This window comes from Episyrphus balteatus, chromosome 3, assembly GCF_945859705.1.
Source record: "Episyrphus balteatus chromosome 3, idEpiBalt1.1, whole genome shotgun sequence".
Classification (NCBI taxonomy): Eukaryota; Metazoa; Arthropoda; class Insecta; order Diptera; family Syrphidae; genus Episyrphus; species Episyrphus balteatus.
In genome coordinates, this window is record NC_079136.1 from 41,290,787 (window position 1) to 41,306,176 (window position 15,390).

The 15,390-nt window shown below is 31.2% G+C and overlaps 2 protein-coding genes across 5 annotated transcripts in view; one reads left to right on the plus strand and one right to left on the minus strand.

The window, feature by feature from the left end:
- Positions 1-624: 624 nt before the first annotated feature.
- LOC129915511 (uncharacterized) lies at positions 625-2,439 on the minus strand. 2 transcript variants are annotated; one of them, XM_055995076.1, is made up of 4 exons: positions 1,622-2,439; positions 1,224-1,552; positions 971-1,031; positions 625-793 (listed from the first exon to the last, which is right to left on the minus strand). In XM_055995076.1, exons 1-2 carry the CDS (start codon positions 2,181-2,183, stop codon positions 1,278-1,280), a joined length of 837 nt encoding a protein of 278 aa, XP_055851051.1. In that variant the 5' UTR covers positions 2,184-2,439; the 3' UTR covers positions 625-793; positions 971-1,031; positions 1,224-1,277. The 2 variants fall into 2 exon arrangements, with proteins under 2 accessions (XP_055851051.1, XP_055851050.1); XM_055995075.1 differs by having other exon boundaries at positions 1,224-2,439.
- A 2,016-nt stretch (positions 2,440-4,455) lies between these two features.
- Positions 4,456-15,390, plus strand: part of LOC129915512 (inositol polyphosphate-5-phosphatase A) — a 68,998-nt gene continuing 58,063 nt past the window's right edge. For 2 of the 3 annotated variants that reach the window (XM_055995078.1, XM_055995077.1), the window contains exon 1: positions 4,456-5,406. In XM_055995078.1, the coding sequence (XP_055851053.1) occupies positions 5,278-5,406 (129 nt within the window). In that variant the 5' untranslated portion in view covers positions 4,456-5,277. The remainder of the gene's footprint in view (positions 5,407-15,390) is intronic. The other variant, XM_055995079.1, reaches the window with a different exon arrangement.

Genomic DNA, 15,390 nt, shown 5'->3' on the forward strand with positions numbered 1-15,390 from the left:
GCATCCTTTCATCGTTAGAAATTCTGTTGAAATGTTCAATTCCCTTTACATTTTTTTTTTTTTTTAATAAATAAACAACTAAACAATGTAATTTTATAATGAATTTTTTATTTAATTTTTATTTTGTTCTTCATATTAACCAGGTATTTCTAATGTTATATTTTTTGTTTTATTTTTTTTTTTTTTTTTTACAAACTAAATAAATAAATGTATTTTTTTTTTAGTACCTTAAGATCGAGAAAATTCTTTCCAGATTATTTATATATATTTTTTTTAACCATAAAAAAGAAATTAAATAAAAATTAATTAATAAAATATATCATTTGCAGGAGTTTGGATAGATTTACCTACCAGGATATAGAAGAGAGATATTAGGAGTATGTTGCAAGTCACACATCGCTTGATATTGATCGCTTTTCAAGCATATGCATTAACGTGTTTCATTTTTCATTTCATTACTGATGACCTGTAACTTAGTCAAAAACAATTAAAAAATAATAATTTGATTGCCATTTCGTTTTGTGTTGTAAATTTTGATTTCATGCATTTTCGAAGAGATGGTTACTGTTGAAGTTGCTTTGAGGTTATTGATTTCAAATTTATTATTATTATTGATCAAATTTAATTTTTTGTAATAGTTAGTACTTAGTTCTTTCTCTTCAGCTGGACAACAGCAACAATCCCTTCTCAGCAATGTAATTCCCTTTCTTTGTTTGGAACGATACATTTTGATGTTACAAAAAAAGATGTTTTTGGAAATCACTCAAAGCCTCTACATCTCGCCGATCAAGCGCTGAAATATTTCAATAAAAAAGCCAAAAATAAACAAATTTCATTTCTAGGAAACACAAACACAATCAACTCAGGCTCCAAGGGAAACCCTGCATTTCGCTTCTCATCTAAAAATGCAAAGTCTCCACTCGATGTTTGTCCTTTAAGTTGTTGTGGTGTTCTGTTCTGCGGGACCCACCTCTTTTTAGCTAGAAATTTTACTTTTTTCGAGACGGAGTTAGTCTCATCGCATCCAGCTTCTGGAATGGTTGGAAAAAATTGTTAAATAAATACAGTTTTGGACAAAATATGGGGGTGATTCTATCTCAGACTCCTACAATAGATTGAGTTCAAAGGAAATTAATACAATTTTGGAAAGAATTAAATCGATTAACAAATGTTTTAAAAAAAACTAAATCTTAAAATCTAAAGAGCCAGCTCCTCGACATTACCTCAGGAATAGTACACTCAAAAGCAGTCCCCACTTAAGAACTGCTGCTGTTAGTTTAGTCCACCACAAGTAATTGCTCGGGAAGTTGTTGCAGGGGACGCTTTTCGCAGTTTAAACAGTTTTCTAGGGAAACTGTTCCTTCAACAGAATGCAAACAGACGCCGCTGTCTGGTGGACTTTGGTAGTAATTGTGTTCACCACAAACTACATCGCGGGACATTGGAAAGAAGCCTGCTGCCTCATCTGGCAGTGGATCATCATTTAGACCAAGCAATTGGTCCCAATTTGTTGTAGTGTCAGCAGCGCCTCCATAAGGTGAATAATCGGAATCTGTGAAGAAATTGAAATCATTGATGAAACTCTCTGATAGAATTGGAGCATCCACAAGCAGATTAGTACCGTTGTCATCGTTGAAGTCGTATACAAATGGTTGATCGTCAAAATTACTCGACGATGATCGATTTGAGTCTGTGGGCGAGCAAGAAGATTGTTTGGGTGAATAAGCACCCATTTGAGGTGGTACTTTGCCATGCAAAACCGAGACCAAATCTAAAATCCCAGTTTGATTGGAAACCAATCCTTTGTAATATTGTTTTTCATGTTCCAACTTTTTAACCAATTTAACATGTTTCTTTAAAGTTTTGTGTAACTTTTTGTTTGCATGTTTCATTGAATCAAGTTCTTTTTCAAGTGTTTCGAGGTATTCTTTTTTTTTGCGTCGATTTTCGCGTGCCAACAGGGCATTGCGATTGGAAACGTTTGGATCGGGTCGTCGGGTTGGTAAACGTTGGACTGTTGTTGTAGTTGTCGACTTTGAACCAGTCGAATTGGAATATTGACTTGCTGAACTGCTAAGGATACCATCATAATCAGAATCGGAATCACTTTCGCTGCTGGATGATGAAGATAAGTTTTCGCTTAAACGTTTGCTGATTTCACAAGTCTTCTTATAAGCGGCCATTTTTTTTTTTTTGTGCGATTATTTTGCGTCGCAGTTTATAGGTGGTTGGTATGTATATATAATTTTTTTGTTTTTTGGAAACACAAGGAAAATTGATAAAAACTTGCTTAATTTCGCTGTTGTTTTTTGAATTACTTACTTTTTTAAATAGAAATTTGGAAATATTGATATTTTTTTTGTTGAAATGGTTATTTTTTAAACGATTTGAATGCGTCTTGTGATAAAACGTAATCGTATCGGGGTGGTGAAATTTTTTGATATGAGGAAAAGAAAAAGGAATTGAGGTCACAATGGATACATATTTTTGTCGATAAGGTAGTTTAATTCACAATATAGCATATTACGGAAGTTTGAAGGTTGATACACATTTCTTGACCACAATGGAAATATATGCGGTAGCGGTACGGATAAAGGCATGACCACACCGGAAAGATATGCGGTAGCTGTATTGACAACTAAAAAATTAAAATGCGACACTGGTGGGAAAAATAAGCAACTACATAGTCAGCTATTACATGAAGCCTCAAGAGGCGCGACTCTTTTTAAACATAATGAGTGCAAAAGAGAAAAAAGATGAAAAAACAAATTATCCGACCGGAGAGTCGTGGGTCGTGAGTCCGAGACTCTTTTTTTACGTTTCTTTTTCCACTTTTTCTCTCTTGAGGCTTCATGGAATAGCTGACATATACACATAAGAAATCAGAAGCCATATGAATACATAGGGGTATTCACGACGATCTAGTGCAAAAGGCCTAGTAAAAATGTAAAATTTTATTTTTTTACAATAGATCGTGAACGCCCCTCTTCTTATCTATAGTAAATATTGAAGAATGAATGATGTTTTTTTTCCTCCACCGTTGCTTCTTCTTTTTTTCATTTTTTATAATTTAATTCTCTGTTTTGTTCGGGTTAATTAATTTTCACTAATTATTTTACATCAAAAGAAACTAAATTACGGGACATGAGTAGCGACAACCATTATAAACAGAATAAAAAAGACAAACTGTTTATCATGGGAGACGCGACGGTGAGCTGCCATCTGTCAAAAATAATTTTACTCTATTGTATTTTTATTTTGCAATAGGTCTAGGGTATAGCAAAAGTGCAAGACCATTGTAAAATTTCAATCCATATATTTTGTTGTTGTAGTGTTGTAAGATTTTACACTTTTGCACTTTTGCAATGATACTTATTCTTAAAATAAAACAACCAAATATACAGACTACAATTTTTTTAAACTTTTACACTTTTGGTATACCCCAACCCTATTGCAAAAATAAAATACAATGGTGCAAAATTTGTCTATTGTAGTTGTAGTAGTAGAAAACAAAATTTTGCATTTTTACACTAGGGGTATTCACGATCTGGTGCAACAGGCCTAGTAAAAATGTAAAATTTTATTTTTTTACAATAGATCGTGAACGCCCCTTTTCTTATCTATAGTAAATATTGAAGCATGAATGAAATCCATGATGTTTTTTTTTTTTAACAGGGTTGTTCCTCCACTGTTGCTTCTTCTTTTTTTTTCCATTTTTTATAATTTAATTCTTTGTTTTCTTTGGGTTAATTAATTTTCACAAATTATTTTACATCAAAAGAAACTAAATTACGGGACATGAGTACCGACAAGCCGATATCCATAATAAACAGATTAAAAAAGACAAACTGTTTATGATGGGCGACGCAACGGTGAGCTGCCATCTGTCAAAAATAATTTTACTCTATTGTATTTTTATTTTGCAATAGGTCTAGGGTATAGCAAAAGTGCAAGACTGTTGTAAAATTTTAATCCGTATATTTTGTTGTTGTAGTGTTGTAAGATTTTACACTTTTGCACTTTTGCACTTTTGCACTGATACAAGACCAGTTGCATCGGATCGTGAATACCCCTACTATTTTGTTACACCGGATCGTGAATACCCCTACTTTATTTCGAAATCATTTTTTTCACAATTGAATATTTGAAGAAAAGTTGCAGTTGAAGTGTTGGATTTGACAAAAAAAATTGTATTCATGTGAGAAACTTGTCCCACAAAATGATTTTACTCTTTTCCAAAATGACATTGAGCCCTCAGAGATTTTTTCTTGGCTGGGACGCGCCTATTTTGTTCAGCTCTCAAAAGATTTTTGTTTCAAAACCGTTTGTTATCCCTATTTCCTCTAATAAATCCTGTTATAACCCTACCATACCGACTAGAATACACACCACAAAGAAAAACGTCAAAAAAAAAAATTCGCAGACGTCAGCCCAAAAATGAAGAAAATCCACCATTCTGCTGCTTTTTCTCTTCCAAAAGGAGCAGAGTTCTTCATTCGTGTCGTTCGGTTCGTTATCGTTTTTTTTTTTTGCAAATAAAAAAAATAATAAATTTTTGTATATGCGCGAAAAATTAAAATAAAATAAAACAAAAATTTACACTTGTGTGTTTCATAAAAAGTTTGTTCTTTTCCCTTCTGCTACACTCACTTGTCTTGTCTTATTTCCCACAAAATGATAGAGAAATAGAAGAAAAAACCATCATCTTTGCAAGCAACTAAAATAAAATTTAACAAAAAAAAAAAAAAAAAAAAATTAGAAACATGTTTGCTATCACAACTTAAAACCTTCTCTCTTCAAAATCTTGAAAAATTCCCATACAAATTGAAAAAAGGAAAACAAGCAACTCCCAAGAGTGTGAAAAAATAAGTCAAAAAGTGCATAAAATTTTAAGCAAAAAAAAAAAGAAGTAAAAAAAAAAGTAACGAAAACGAAGAACGAAACACTTTCCAGTGTTATACACATAAAATAATAAACAACTCAGCGCACGACAGACAAAAACAGAGACTCACTGAGACGGACACTAAAAATTACACCAACCAAAAATCCAATTGGGAATTCGGGAAAGTGTAAAAATTCATTCAAAAATTCAGCCAAGTTAAACCCGAACCCGAAATTTCCTCCTCCAGAGTTTCTGCGTGTCTCAAACCGTCACAGAGTCGTCCTAGACCCAAATCCTTAGACAAATAGTAACGGTAAACGAGATAAACGGTAGACGAGAGAACAAGTTCTTAAATTATTCTTATTATAATCAACTCGAAAAAAAAGAGTTCAATCATGAGTTCAAGTGCTGAAGTTGACGCTGCTGATGTTGCTGCTGTTGGTTCCGCTGCTGACGATTCTTCGTCCGATTTGCCAACCTCAGTGCTTCTAGTCACGGCCAATGTTGGTAGTGTTTTTGAAGATGTAAGTGTTGTTTGCTTTAAAGATTCATTCAAGTCAAAAAGAGGTCATTCCTACCTCCACTTTGCTGTCCCACTTCTTTTAGATAACCCATCACTCGCTATTGCAAGTGTTAATCACGGCCTACTGTTGTTCAAAATGACAATTCTCGTTGCAAAAATCATAACTTTTGAAAGCATTAAAATATCGGTATCTACAATTTTTATTTTTATTTGAACTAAACTTTCAGCTTCCAGGGCATTAAAACAATGCATTTCAAGAAAATTGTTACTTGCGATATAGGTACTATACCTATATCAAGTTATGCATTCGTACAAAAATAAAATCCACGACTGGGGTCGCACGTACTTGCTCTTATGCTTTAAGTTAATGTTAAAGCTTTTTATTCAAGAAAATTAAGAAAATTTAAAATTTGATATTTTCAAGAAATTAAAAAAAAAATAAAATATGTTTTTATAATTAACTAGCTAACCCCACCCGCTTCGCTGAGTGCATTTATGGGCAAAATCGAACTTTATCTAAATAATAATGTGAGTAATTTACAGTATTATTTGGCTCCTGTCGCTTAGTTTTTTGGAAGATTTAACGGTGAACTTCTTTTTTCACTTTTTTTAAGCAACCAGAGCTCCAATTTCGCTCATGGCCAGTCTTGCCCCAGTCATATCATATTTGATGTCCTGGATTATTTTTTTTAAATTTATCTTTATGACTTCTTCTTTCGCAGAAAATACTTTTGAATATCTTATATATAAAAATGAGTTCATTTAGTGTGTGTGGCCGATAAACTCGCGTTTGGCTGGTCCGATTTTGGTAATTTTTTTTTTGTTTGAAAGGTATTAATGTGTAGATGGTTTGTATACAAAAAAAATAATACCTTTTCTCGCATCTTTACATAGCTGTCAATTTGTACGAGTAAAAAAACACTCTCACTTAAAAAAAAAAATAAGCTTAATTTGTAAACAAATTTATTAGACAGGCTTTCAAAATAATTATTATCGTTTAAGGCCTGATTTTGACAACATTTGCGTACATGTTAATAGTTCGCAAACATGAATTTAATCAGATTTTGTTGTGTCATGCTGTGGATATGTATTTAGGTATGTATGCAAAAAAAGAACGATTAAATTCTATTTTTTTTGATCAAAAGAAGTTCAATTCTGAGGAGTACCTACTTTCAACTTCGTGATGCCATTAATGATGGTAATGTTAATGATATTGGTCAGTTCACTATTTTGCTAACTTCATACACTGGTGCACACTGGGGCCTACTGTATGGGTGGCTGATGTGATATTCTTATATATAGTAAATTAAAGTTTGGTTTTGTGTACGTTCGCTAACCGGCCAAAACGGTTGTCTGATTTTCTTAAAAGAGTAGAAAGTTTATTACAAAAAAAAATTGATGATTTTATAGGGTAAATAGGGGTAACAGTACATTGAAAAAAGAGGCTATTTTCTAAACGGTAAGTTTTAGAGATCTGATTTTTTTAAATTGATAGATACATTTATTGTTAGTTTGGAAAAGGTAATGAAAAAATTCTAAAAAATTTCAAAATTAAGTTGTTAAGGGTTTTTTGCAGTCAAAACATGTGATATACCTTCGACAAAAGATTAATTACAGATAGGCAAAATTTTGTACAGAAATTTGAATTACACCATTAGAAAGATACTAAAAAAAAAAATAGGCGTCTTATACGGATTTTTTTCATAGACCCTGTACTTTTAAATATGAATTTTTGAAAAAAACAAGGAATTTTTAAAAAACTGCGAAAAATTTTAAATTAATAGGACACATGGGTTTTAATTATGCGCATGCATGTGCAAATAATTGAATTTTTAAAATGATTTTTGACCGAATAACGGGAAAAACAAGTTTTTTTGTTCCAATTTTTTTGGCCGTTTTTAACTGTTTTTTATTTTTATCTTTTTTTCTTCAACATATAAATGAATGAAATTTACTGTGTAGATAGATAATAAGCAAGACTATAATTGTATATTTGTATCAAAATGTAAACACAATCTTGAATAACGGTAAAATAAAGTTCTATTTTTCAACACGTCACATCTTTTGATTGAGAGCACATAATAATTGTATTTAACTTTATTGAGCATCTTGATGATATTACCTTTCATTTGATCGCACATATCGCACATAGCCGTACATCAACTACAAGCTACATAATGTTAAATTAAAACCTTGAGAAATACCTAAAAACACCTGTGGAGATCGGTTGATCATGACCAGCCACCAGTGGTGGTGACCAGTGTGGGAAGTACCGTAATCTCAGTTTGAACTTTTGATATGGTTGGCTTTAAAAAATTCTTACTTTTTTTGTAGGCATCGTAGAAATATCATTAAAACGTCATGTCAAAGGTGAAATAATAGGCTTTCACACTATCTAAAATTTATTATAGGTTGTCATCGAAAAAATTGATTTATAGCATGAGAAAATAAAGTATATGTTTTTTTTGTTTTTATTAAGAGACAATTAAATTGATTCTCTCCATTGCATCCATGTTGCTTACAATCAATTTTGAGAAATTCACATAACACCATGCTTTTCATAGCGTAGGAATAGCTTGCCGAGCGAACCAGTTGAGCGAACCACGCTCATGCACATTATGGGGTAGCATATTTCCGCTGACTCGCACATGCTTTACGAAAAAATTTAACTATATGTAGGTACCAAAAAGAGAGATCAAAATATTTTCTAAAGTCGAGTAAAAATGGGCGTAAGAAAGGGCAGGCTAAATAGCATACACATTATTCAAATTTATAAAGAGCCGTTAAAGTGCGATATTGATAATAGGGTGTATTTGCAAAACGCTGATTTTTTAAAGTGCCGTAACAAGCCGTATTGAAATATTTATGGAAAAAACGTGTGAAAGAGTTAATAACTTTGCATTGTGAAATTTTGTGTGGTGCAGCATTGTAGTGCATGTAGTGAGCATTTTACTTAGGCTACTTTTTGCTAAAAGTTTAAAAGTGAATATTTTTAGACTCATTTTACAAACTTTTAAAGTTTTAATCCCCTTTTTTTTGTTCATTACAAAGTCGAAAATTGGAAATAAATACAAGAAATGGCGGAACGAAGTCCGCCGGGTCAGCTAGTTAACTATAAAATAAGAAATAGTTAAAAATTTTAATTTTTTCACTGTTAAACATACAACTGACTTTTCACATGAACGATAACAATTTGATAAAAAATCACAAAATTTACCATAATTCTTCGGTGCCTCAACTGAACTTGGTAAAACTCGTGATCGATCATACTATAAGGCACGTATTTCATTGCAAGTGTTGCCAATTTTACTGTTTTTCATACAACGTAGTACAAAAACGGTCTTGCCCTAGGGCTATTAATGTCGGGACAATAGGTTTTAAAAGTCGGGACAAATTGGGACACCAAACAAACTTATTTCCTACATTTTTGCAGATGGTAAAAATTACATGTTTTGACAGTTTTCTAATTTTTAATGCGGACTTAAAATATAATGGAGTGTGAATAAATTAAGGCTAACAGCTTTTTATCTGGAAAGCTAGAAGTTTTTCATTTTGGAAATTTCAAGCTTTTGGCATTTACCAGATTTCAATTTTCTGAACTCTAACAAAAGTTATAGTGTTATATTTCAAAAACATGTTTTGTAAATTTGGACCGGTAGTTTTACTATTCATTTATACACGTGTAATAATAAAAGGGGCAATATATTTTCACAAAAAGGAAAACAACACGTAGCAAATGTTTTTAGGAAGAAAATGTCACCTCGTTTAAATGTTTTCGAGAGAGAATAGCCCTCTTAACCACAGCTCGAATACCTACATACATATAAATTACGTGAGTGTAAACAGAACAAAAATCATTTTCATCAATTTTAAGGGTAAAGCCATTATGAATATCTTATATCTGAGGTCTCAAAAATTTACTTTTCATTGACATTTCAACATTGTATTTCTGTTTTAACGGTAAAAAAAAACGTCAAAATCATTGAAATTGCGGCACATCAATAGTGATTCATTTCGCAGTCACATTTTTTTCTTGCCGAACGATTTCAAACAAAGACGGATTAAAAAACAGAATGTCGGGAAAATATCGGGACAGGTCAAAGTGTTGGGACTGTCCCGCCGAAATCGGTACGTCTGGCAGCCCTATCTTGCCCTCATAGGCGGTCTTGCCCCCACTTCCACTATAGTTTTTTATTTATACACGAACATTGTTCCAATATTTTTTTACTTTCTTGCAAATCCATCAAGGTGAAATCTAAAGCTTCAACTTATTTTATGTGCGCCATTGTGCTCTCATCCGCAAAATAAGCTGACAATGTTACAAAACTTTGGTAATTTCCAATTCTTTTGAAATATCTATAACATGTAGGTTTCAAAAGGAACTTAAGAGCAAAGTGAGCTTTACAGTTACCATTTAATTCCCGAAGAAGCCAGAGCCAGTGGCTCTTTATTTTTTAGATGATGCAATGAATAATAGCAAAAATGTTTTTTCCGTACCATCAGGAAACAGGTGCATATGAAAAACACAAACACAACCTCTAAATGATCACACCTTGTTTAATTGTTTCGTGCAAATACTTTTGTTGACCATTTAACTTCGGCACATTAGTTTACGCAAACATTTTTAATTCAATGCAATCGTCCTTCCACTTCAAGAAAATCTTGCTCTGCACGATTTGGAGCAAACATTCCAAACTGTGCCCGTGTTTAATTCGTAAAAACAAGACCGAGGATCAGAATTTAATAATACATTTCATGTGTGTAGGTATTGCAAATGTGGATTAAATGTCACACGATGCTTTCCTGATCCTGAGTAATGTTATGTTAATAATAATGCCAAAGTCAGGATTTAAACGATAATAATTAATAATTATTTTGAAACCTGCCTCAATAAATTTATTAACAAATTAAGCTAAGTTAAAATTTTAAAAAATCGAGAGTGTTTTTTCATTCGTACAAATTGACAGCTATGTAAAGATGGAAGAAAAGGTAATATTTTTTTTTGATACAAACCATCTACATATTAATACCTTTCAAACAAAAAAAAATTACCAAAATCGGACCAGCCAAACTCGAGTTTATCGGCCACACGCACTTAAAGAACTCTCTTTTATATATAAGATAAGTTTTAAATGATCTTTCACAAAAAACCAAGTATATCACTTTACTTATTGTATAAAAAGGAATTTTTAGAAAAATATTTTCGAAAATCGTTAGAGCCGTTTTTTAAAAAAATAATTTTTTATATATAAAAATTTTCAAACATTTTTCAAAAAAAAAAGTCGGTATGCCATTTTGAAGAAATAATTTATTTACGTATAAAAACGAAATTTCAAAATTTTTCATAAACACGTTTTCAATAAATTGATTTTTCAAAAAAAAATTTGGAAATATTTTTTAAAAATCCAAAAATAAGTTTTTTAAAAATTTTCTAAAATTTTAACATTACCTTTAACTAAAACGCTTTTGTATAAAAATTTTCATTGAAATCGGGGTATTCTTGAACAAGATATTCATAAATAAAAAAAACGTTATATGACTGGTACCGTTAATAACGGTAAAAAAAAATATTTTTTCAACTCAAAAATTTTAATGAAAATCGTTAGAGCCGTTTTTGAAAAAAATTAACTTTTCTATTTCCGTTATATGACAGGTACCGTTAGTTTTGGTCCTAAAAAAAAAATTTCAATTTGTCCTGTAGGGAATCACCCAAAACTCTTAACTACCAAGTTTCAACAAAATCACTCGAATGGTTTAGGCTGTAGCTCGAGGTACATACAGACAGACGGACAGACAGACAGAATTGCCGGACCCACTTTTTTGGCATTCTCCATCATCGTAATGTCATGTAAAATTGTTATCTCGAGTTCGATTTTTTTTACGAATCCTAAACTTGCCCTATAGTACCTATATCGCAAGTAAAAAAAGTCGAGATAGCATTTTTCCATGACATTACGATGGTTGAGAATGCCAAAAAAGTGGGTCCCGGAAGTCTGTCTGTCTGTCAGTCTGTCGGTCTGTCTGTCTGTAAACGAAGCTACAGCCTAAACGGATGAACCGATTGATGTCAAACTTGGTATGTGGCATTATTTGGCGACTCTACAGACGGGTTTTTGGAATTAATTTTTTTGGACCAAAAATAACGGTACTTGTCATATACCGATTTAAGTAAAATTGAAATTGCTCAAAAACCCACGATTTTGTTTAAAAAATTCAAATGTAAGTTTTAGGACATAGTCTATCTTCTAATATAATTTTTTTTTTTTTGAAAATCATTATTAACGCTACCTGCCATAGAACCGTTTTTTTCAAATCCGATTATCTCCCAAAGTGCTTTTTCGATTTCAACGAAACTTTTTGTAAAGAAGCATTATTTATATGATTTTACTATAAGCGAAAAACAAAATTTCAAAAAAAATAATTTTTGGATTTTTAAAAAAATTTTGAAATTTTTTTTTTGAAAAATCAAATTTTCGAAAACGGGACATTGAATTTTTTTGAAATTTTGTTTTTAGATGTTGATTAGTGATTTCTACAAAATGGCATACCAATTTTATTTTAAAACTTTTTTCCAAAAAATTATTTATAAAAAATTAGTTTTTTAAAAAACGGCTCTAACAATTTTGAAAATTTTTTTTCTAAAAACGCATGTTAATATATGAATCAAAACTGCATACTTGTTTTGGAGGGTAATTTGATTTCAGATTTTATTTTATTTTATTTTTTTTTTAAACGAATTTTATTTAATTTTTTTTTTTGTTCCATTTTCCAAATTTCTATATAAAAAGTCTTAACAAATTAAGCAACTTGAACTCTAAGAGCAAGTTCGTGCGACCCAGTCATGCATTTTATTTCACAGGGTGTTTCGTAGTCATTGACCGAAGAAAGATTTTCGTAGAAAAGGTAATTTACAGAAAAAACAATTGAAGTAAAACTTTAAAAATTGTACTTAGTTTTGGAAATTTTGTTTAAATACCTACAATACTCAACTTTCCTTTCAACATTCACGCGGACGCGGATGTAAGGAAAGTCGCCCCAAAAATAAAAACTATGACCATTTAAGTGCTATATGATGACGAACCTTTTAAGAGTCCCGTGCCATTAAAAAAAAAACATTTTATTTGAAGTGCATTAGGCGCAGGGGCGTAGCGAGGGTCCAAGCCAAGTGAAATGCCGACTCATTTTATGAATTTGCCGACTGCATCCGATTTTTTTTTAATAATTGAGAAAAGAAATAAAACTATAATTTTCACGATAAAGCATTTAATTATTAAAATAGTAACCTATAATAACAGAAAAAAAAATAAAGAATGTATAATATTCTTTAATAAAACTACAAATGTGCCTACCTAATTTATTTTCTTTTACCAAAAATATTTTTGGTAAAAGAAAATAAATTAGGCACATTTGTAGTCTTTAAAATTTTAGTCTTTAAAATTAAAAGTTATTAATTTCAAAAAAAAATAACATAAAACTTATGTATACATAAAATTGACTTTTAATTTAAAGCCTAATCCTGCGATATTTTAACAATGCCCATTTTTCGACAGCCTAGCTTAGTTGAATTTTATCAACTATATCTTTTGAGGAATATAGCAGCATCAACGAATTTAACCTTTCTTCACCCATGGACGTACGCAAATAATTAAGAACTGTTTTAAGTTTACTCAATGACCGCTCACAAGAAGATGACGTCATAGGAGCGGTAAACATGTAGTAAACTAACTTGAAGGCAAACGGAATTACATTTCTTAGTTTAAATAGGTACCTCTTTGGTAATGTCGTCGAAATTCGAGCATTCGTTTGCAATTCAGATAAATAGGATCCAATTACACACACAATTCGATTCGACTTATTCTATTGTGGGGGAAACCAACGAATTTACGAATACCAGAGTTACGGGCGACAGAGTTACGAGCTTCAAAGTTACGCGAAACCGAAGTTACGAAAAACTAGAGTTACGAATTCTAAAGTTATGTTAAGCTATGACATGTGATTTTTGGGTTGGCAACAATTGCGAGGAACGATATGGAATTATGGAAATACAAACAAGAGATTAACATTTTTCTCATTGGTCAGAACTAAATGAGTTAAGCGAAAATGGGTGTTATTTAATCTTGTTAAATTTTGATTGGATAGGTATAGTTAAGAATGCCACGTTATTCCTCGGTACAAGAAATTAAGTATTGGACCGGTCTGGTAATTATCCGGGCGTGAATTCCATAGGGTATGTTTTTTGGAGCTTATCCCCTTTTGTACGTTATTTTTATCAAAAGGTATGAATTTTTAAACTTTTGTCAAGCCAATCCGTATCTACATGCTATGTGCAAGTAAATGGGACAAAAAAAAATTAAGATATTTCGACAAAAACTTTAAAAACTGAGCAAGAACTGAACCGAAAAATTGTATTTTTTTTCGCTTGGGCCTAATAATATGGCAAGGTACTGTATGTTCCAACCTACCCTAAATCCGAGATTTAACGTAGTATAATTGTATAATTATAAGTATTGGAATAAATCTATCATGACGACAGTTTTGTTTGTACGTTGAAACTTAACATTCAAATTGTTGAAATGTTGACAAATATCAGTGAAAAATTTCAATTTTGAGACCCACGTTACATCAACGAATTAAAATGATCTATTTTTTCCTCATTTTGTAAAAATAATCTAATTTCTTTCAAACAATTAAAAAAAAATTCAAGAACTTGACAACGCATCAGTAAGCCATTGGAAACCGAGTATAATTTATTATTTGGAAAAAATTTTAAATTGAACAGTTTGAACTATTTTTCCAGTGACAATTTTTTTTAAATTGTTGTACCTAACCAAGTGGGAAGAAAAGAGTTTTACAATGGAGCAAAATCTCAACTGGAAAAATCGTTCAATAGCGCTGAAATGTGCAATTGGATAACTGTTGGTAGCGTGCTGGAAATGTTTAAGGGGGTGCCGCGAATGGAACGTGTGCCATTGGTTCGGCATCCCTGTTATAGGGTCTTCTAAAATAAAATTAATCACAACATTGGATGCTTGAAGTTAACAAACCTATTTCTTAAATTTATTTATTAAGTATTAAAATTGTTTTTTTTTTTTTTCTGGACCACTAATTCCATTATAATATTTTAGCTGCGTTCCTTTGGAAATATTTATCTACTGCTTAGTACTTAAAGCTGCTTTGAACTACTTTTTCAAAATAGCAAAAGTAATTCAAAGTAGTTTTAAGTACTAAGCAGTAGATAAATGTTCCCAAAGGAACGGAGCTTTTATACATTTTTTAGTGACATATTTTATGTGAAACAGGAAAGAGAAAAATAAACGGACCAAAAAATTAAAAAAAAAAAATTGGAAAAATTTAAATGTTTAATAGGTAAAACAACAAATAGTTTGTTAAGGCACTAAAAAGGTTGTTCCCCAATAAAAGATAAGGAAAATCTCTAGGTTTTGAGAAAATTGAAAAACAATTTTATCAGATTTTTCTTTTTTCATATTATTTTTTTTATGTTTTTTTATTTTTCAATCTCCTCAAAAATTAGAAGGCATAGTTTTTATTGTTCGATTAGGAATGAATTAAGGCAGTTTTCTGCATGAGTTAATTTTTTTATTCTAGCTGGTTTAATCAAACCACATGTTTTATACGTTGTTGAAAAGGTCTAAATGACAAAGATAGATTTTTTTCAATGGGTGAAGGTCCAAAAAACTGTTTTCTTGCCCTTTTTAAAACCTTGTTTTTGCTACACAGTGTTATTATTATCTGCATTAAAATAAAGTAAAACAATGTTATGTTTTATAAGCATTTTTCGAAGTAAACTGTTCCAAATGTCAAAATTATCACGGGCAAGAAAAATGGAATGGCCTTGAAAAATAATATTTGACCAATTAAAAAAGTAATCAACATTTTTTAAATGCAGTTACAGAAAATAATATTCCTTCTTAGAGCAAATAGCGTTTTTGTGGGTCAAGGTATGCCAATGTAAACGTTTTCTCAA

Excerpts from the sequence above, each read along its gene's own strand:
- LOC129915511 (XM_055995075.1), bottom strand. The coding sequence starts at position 2,183 with ATGGCCGCTTATAAGAAGACTTGTGAAATCAGCAAACGTTTAAGCGAA.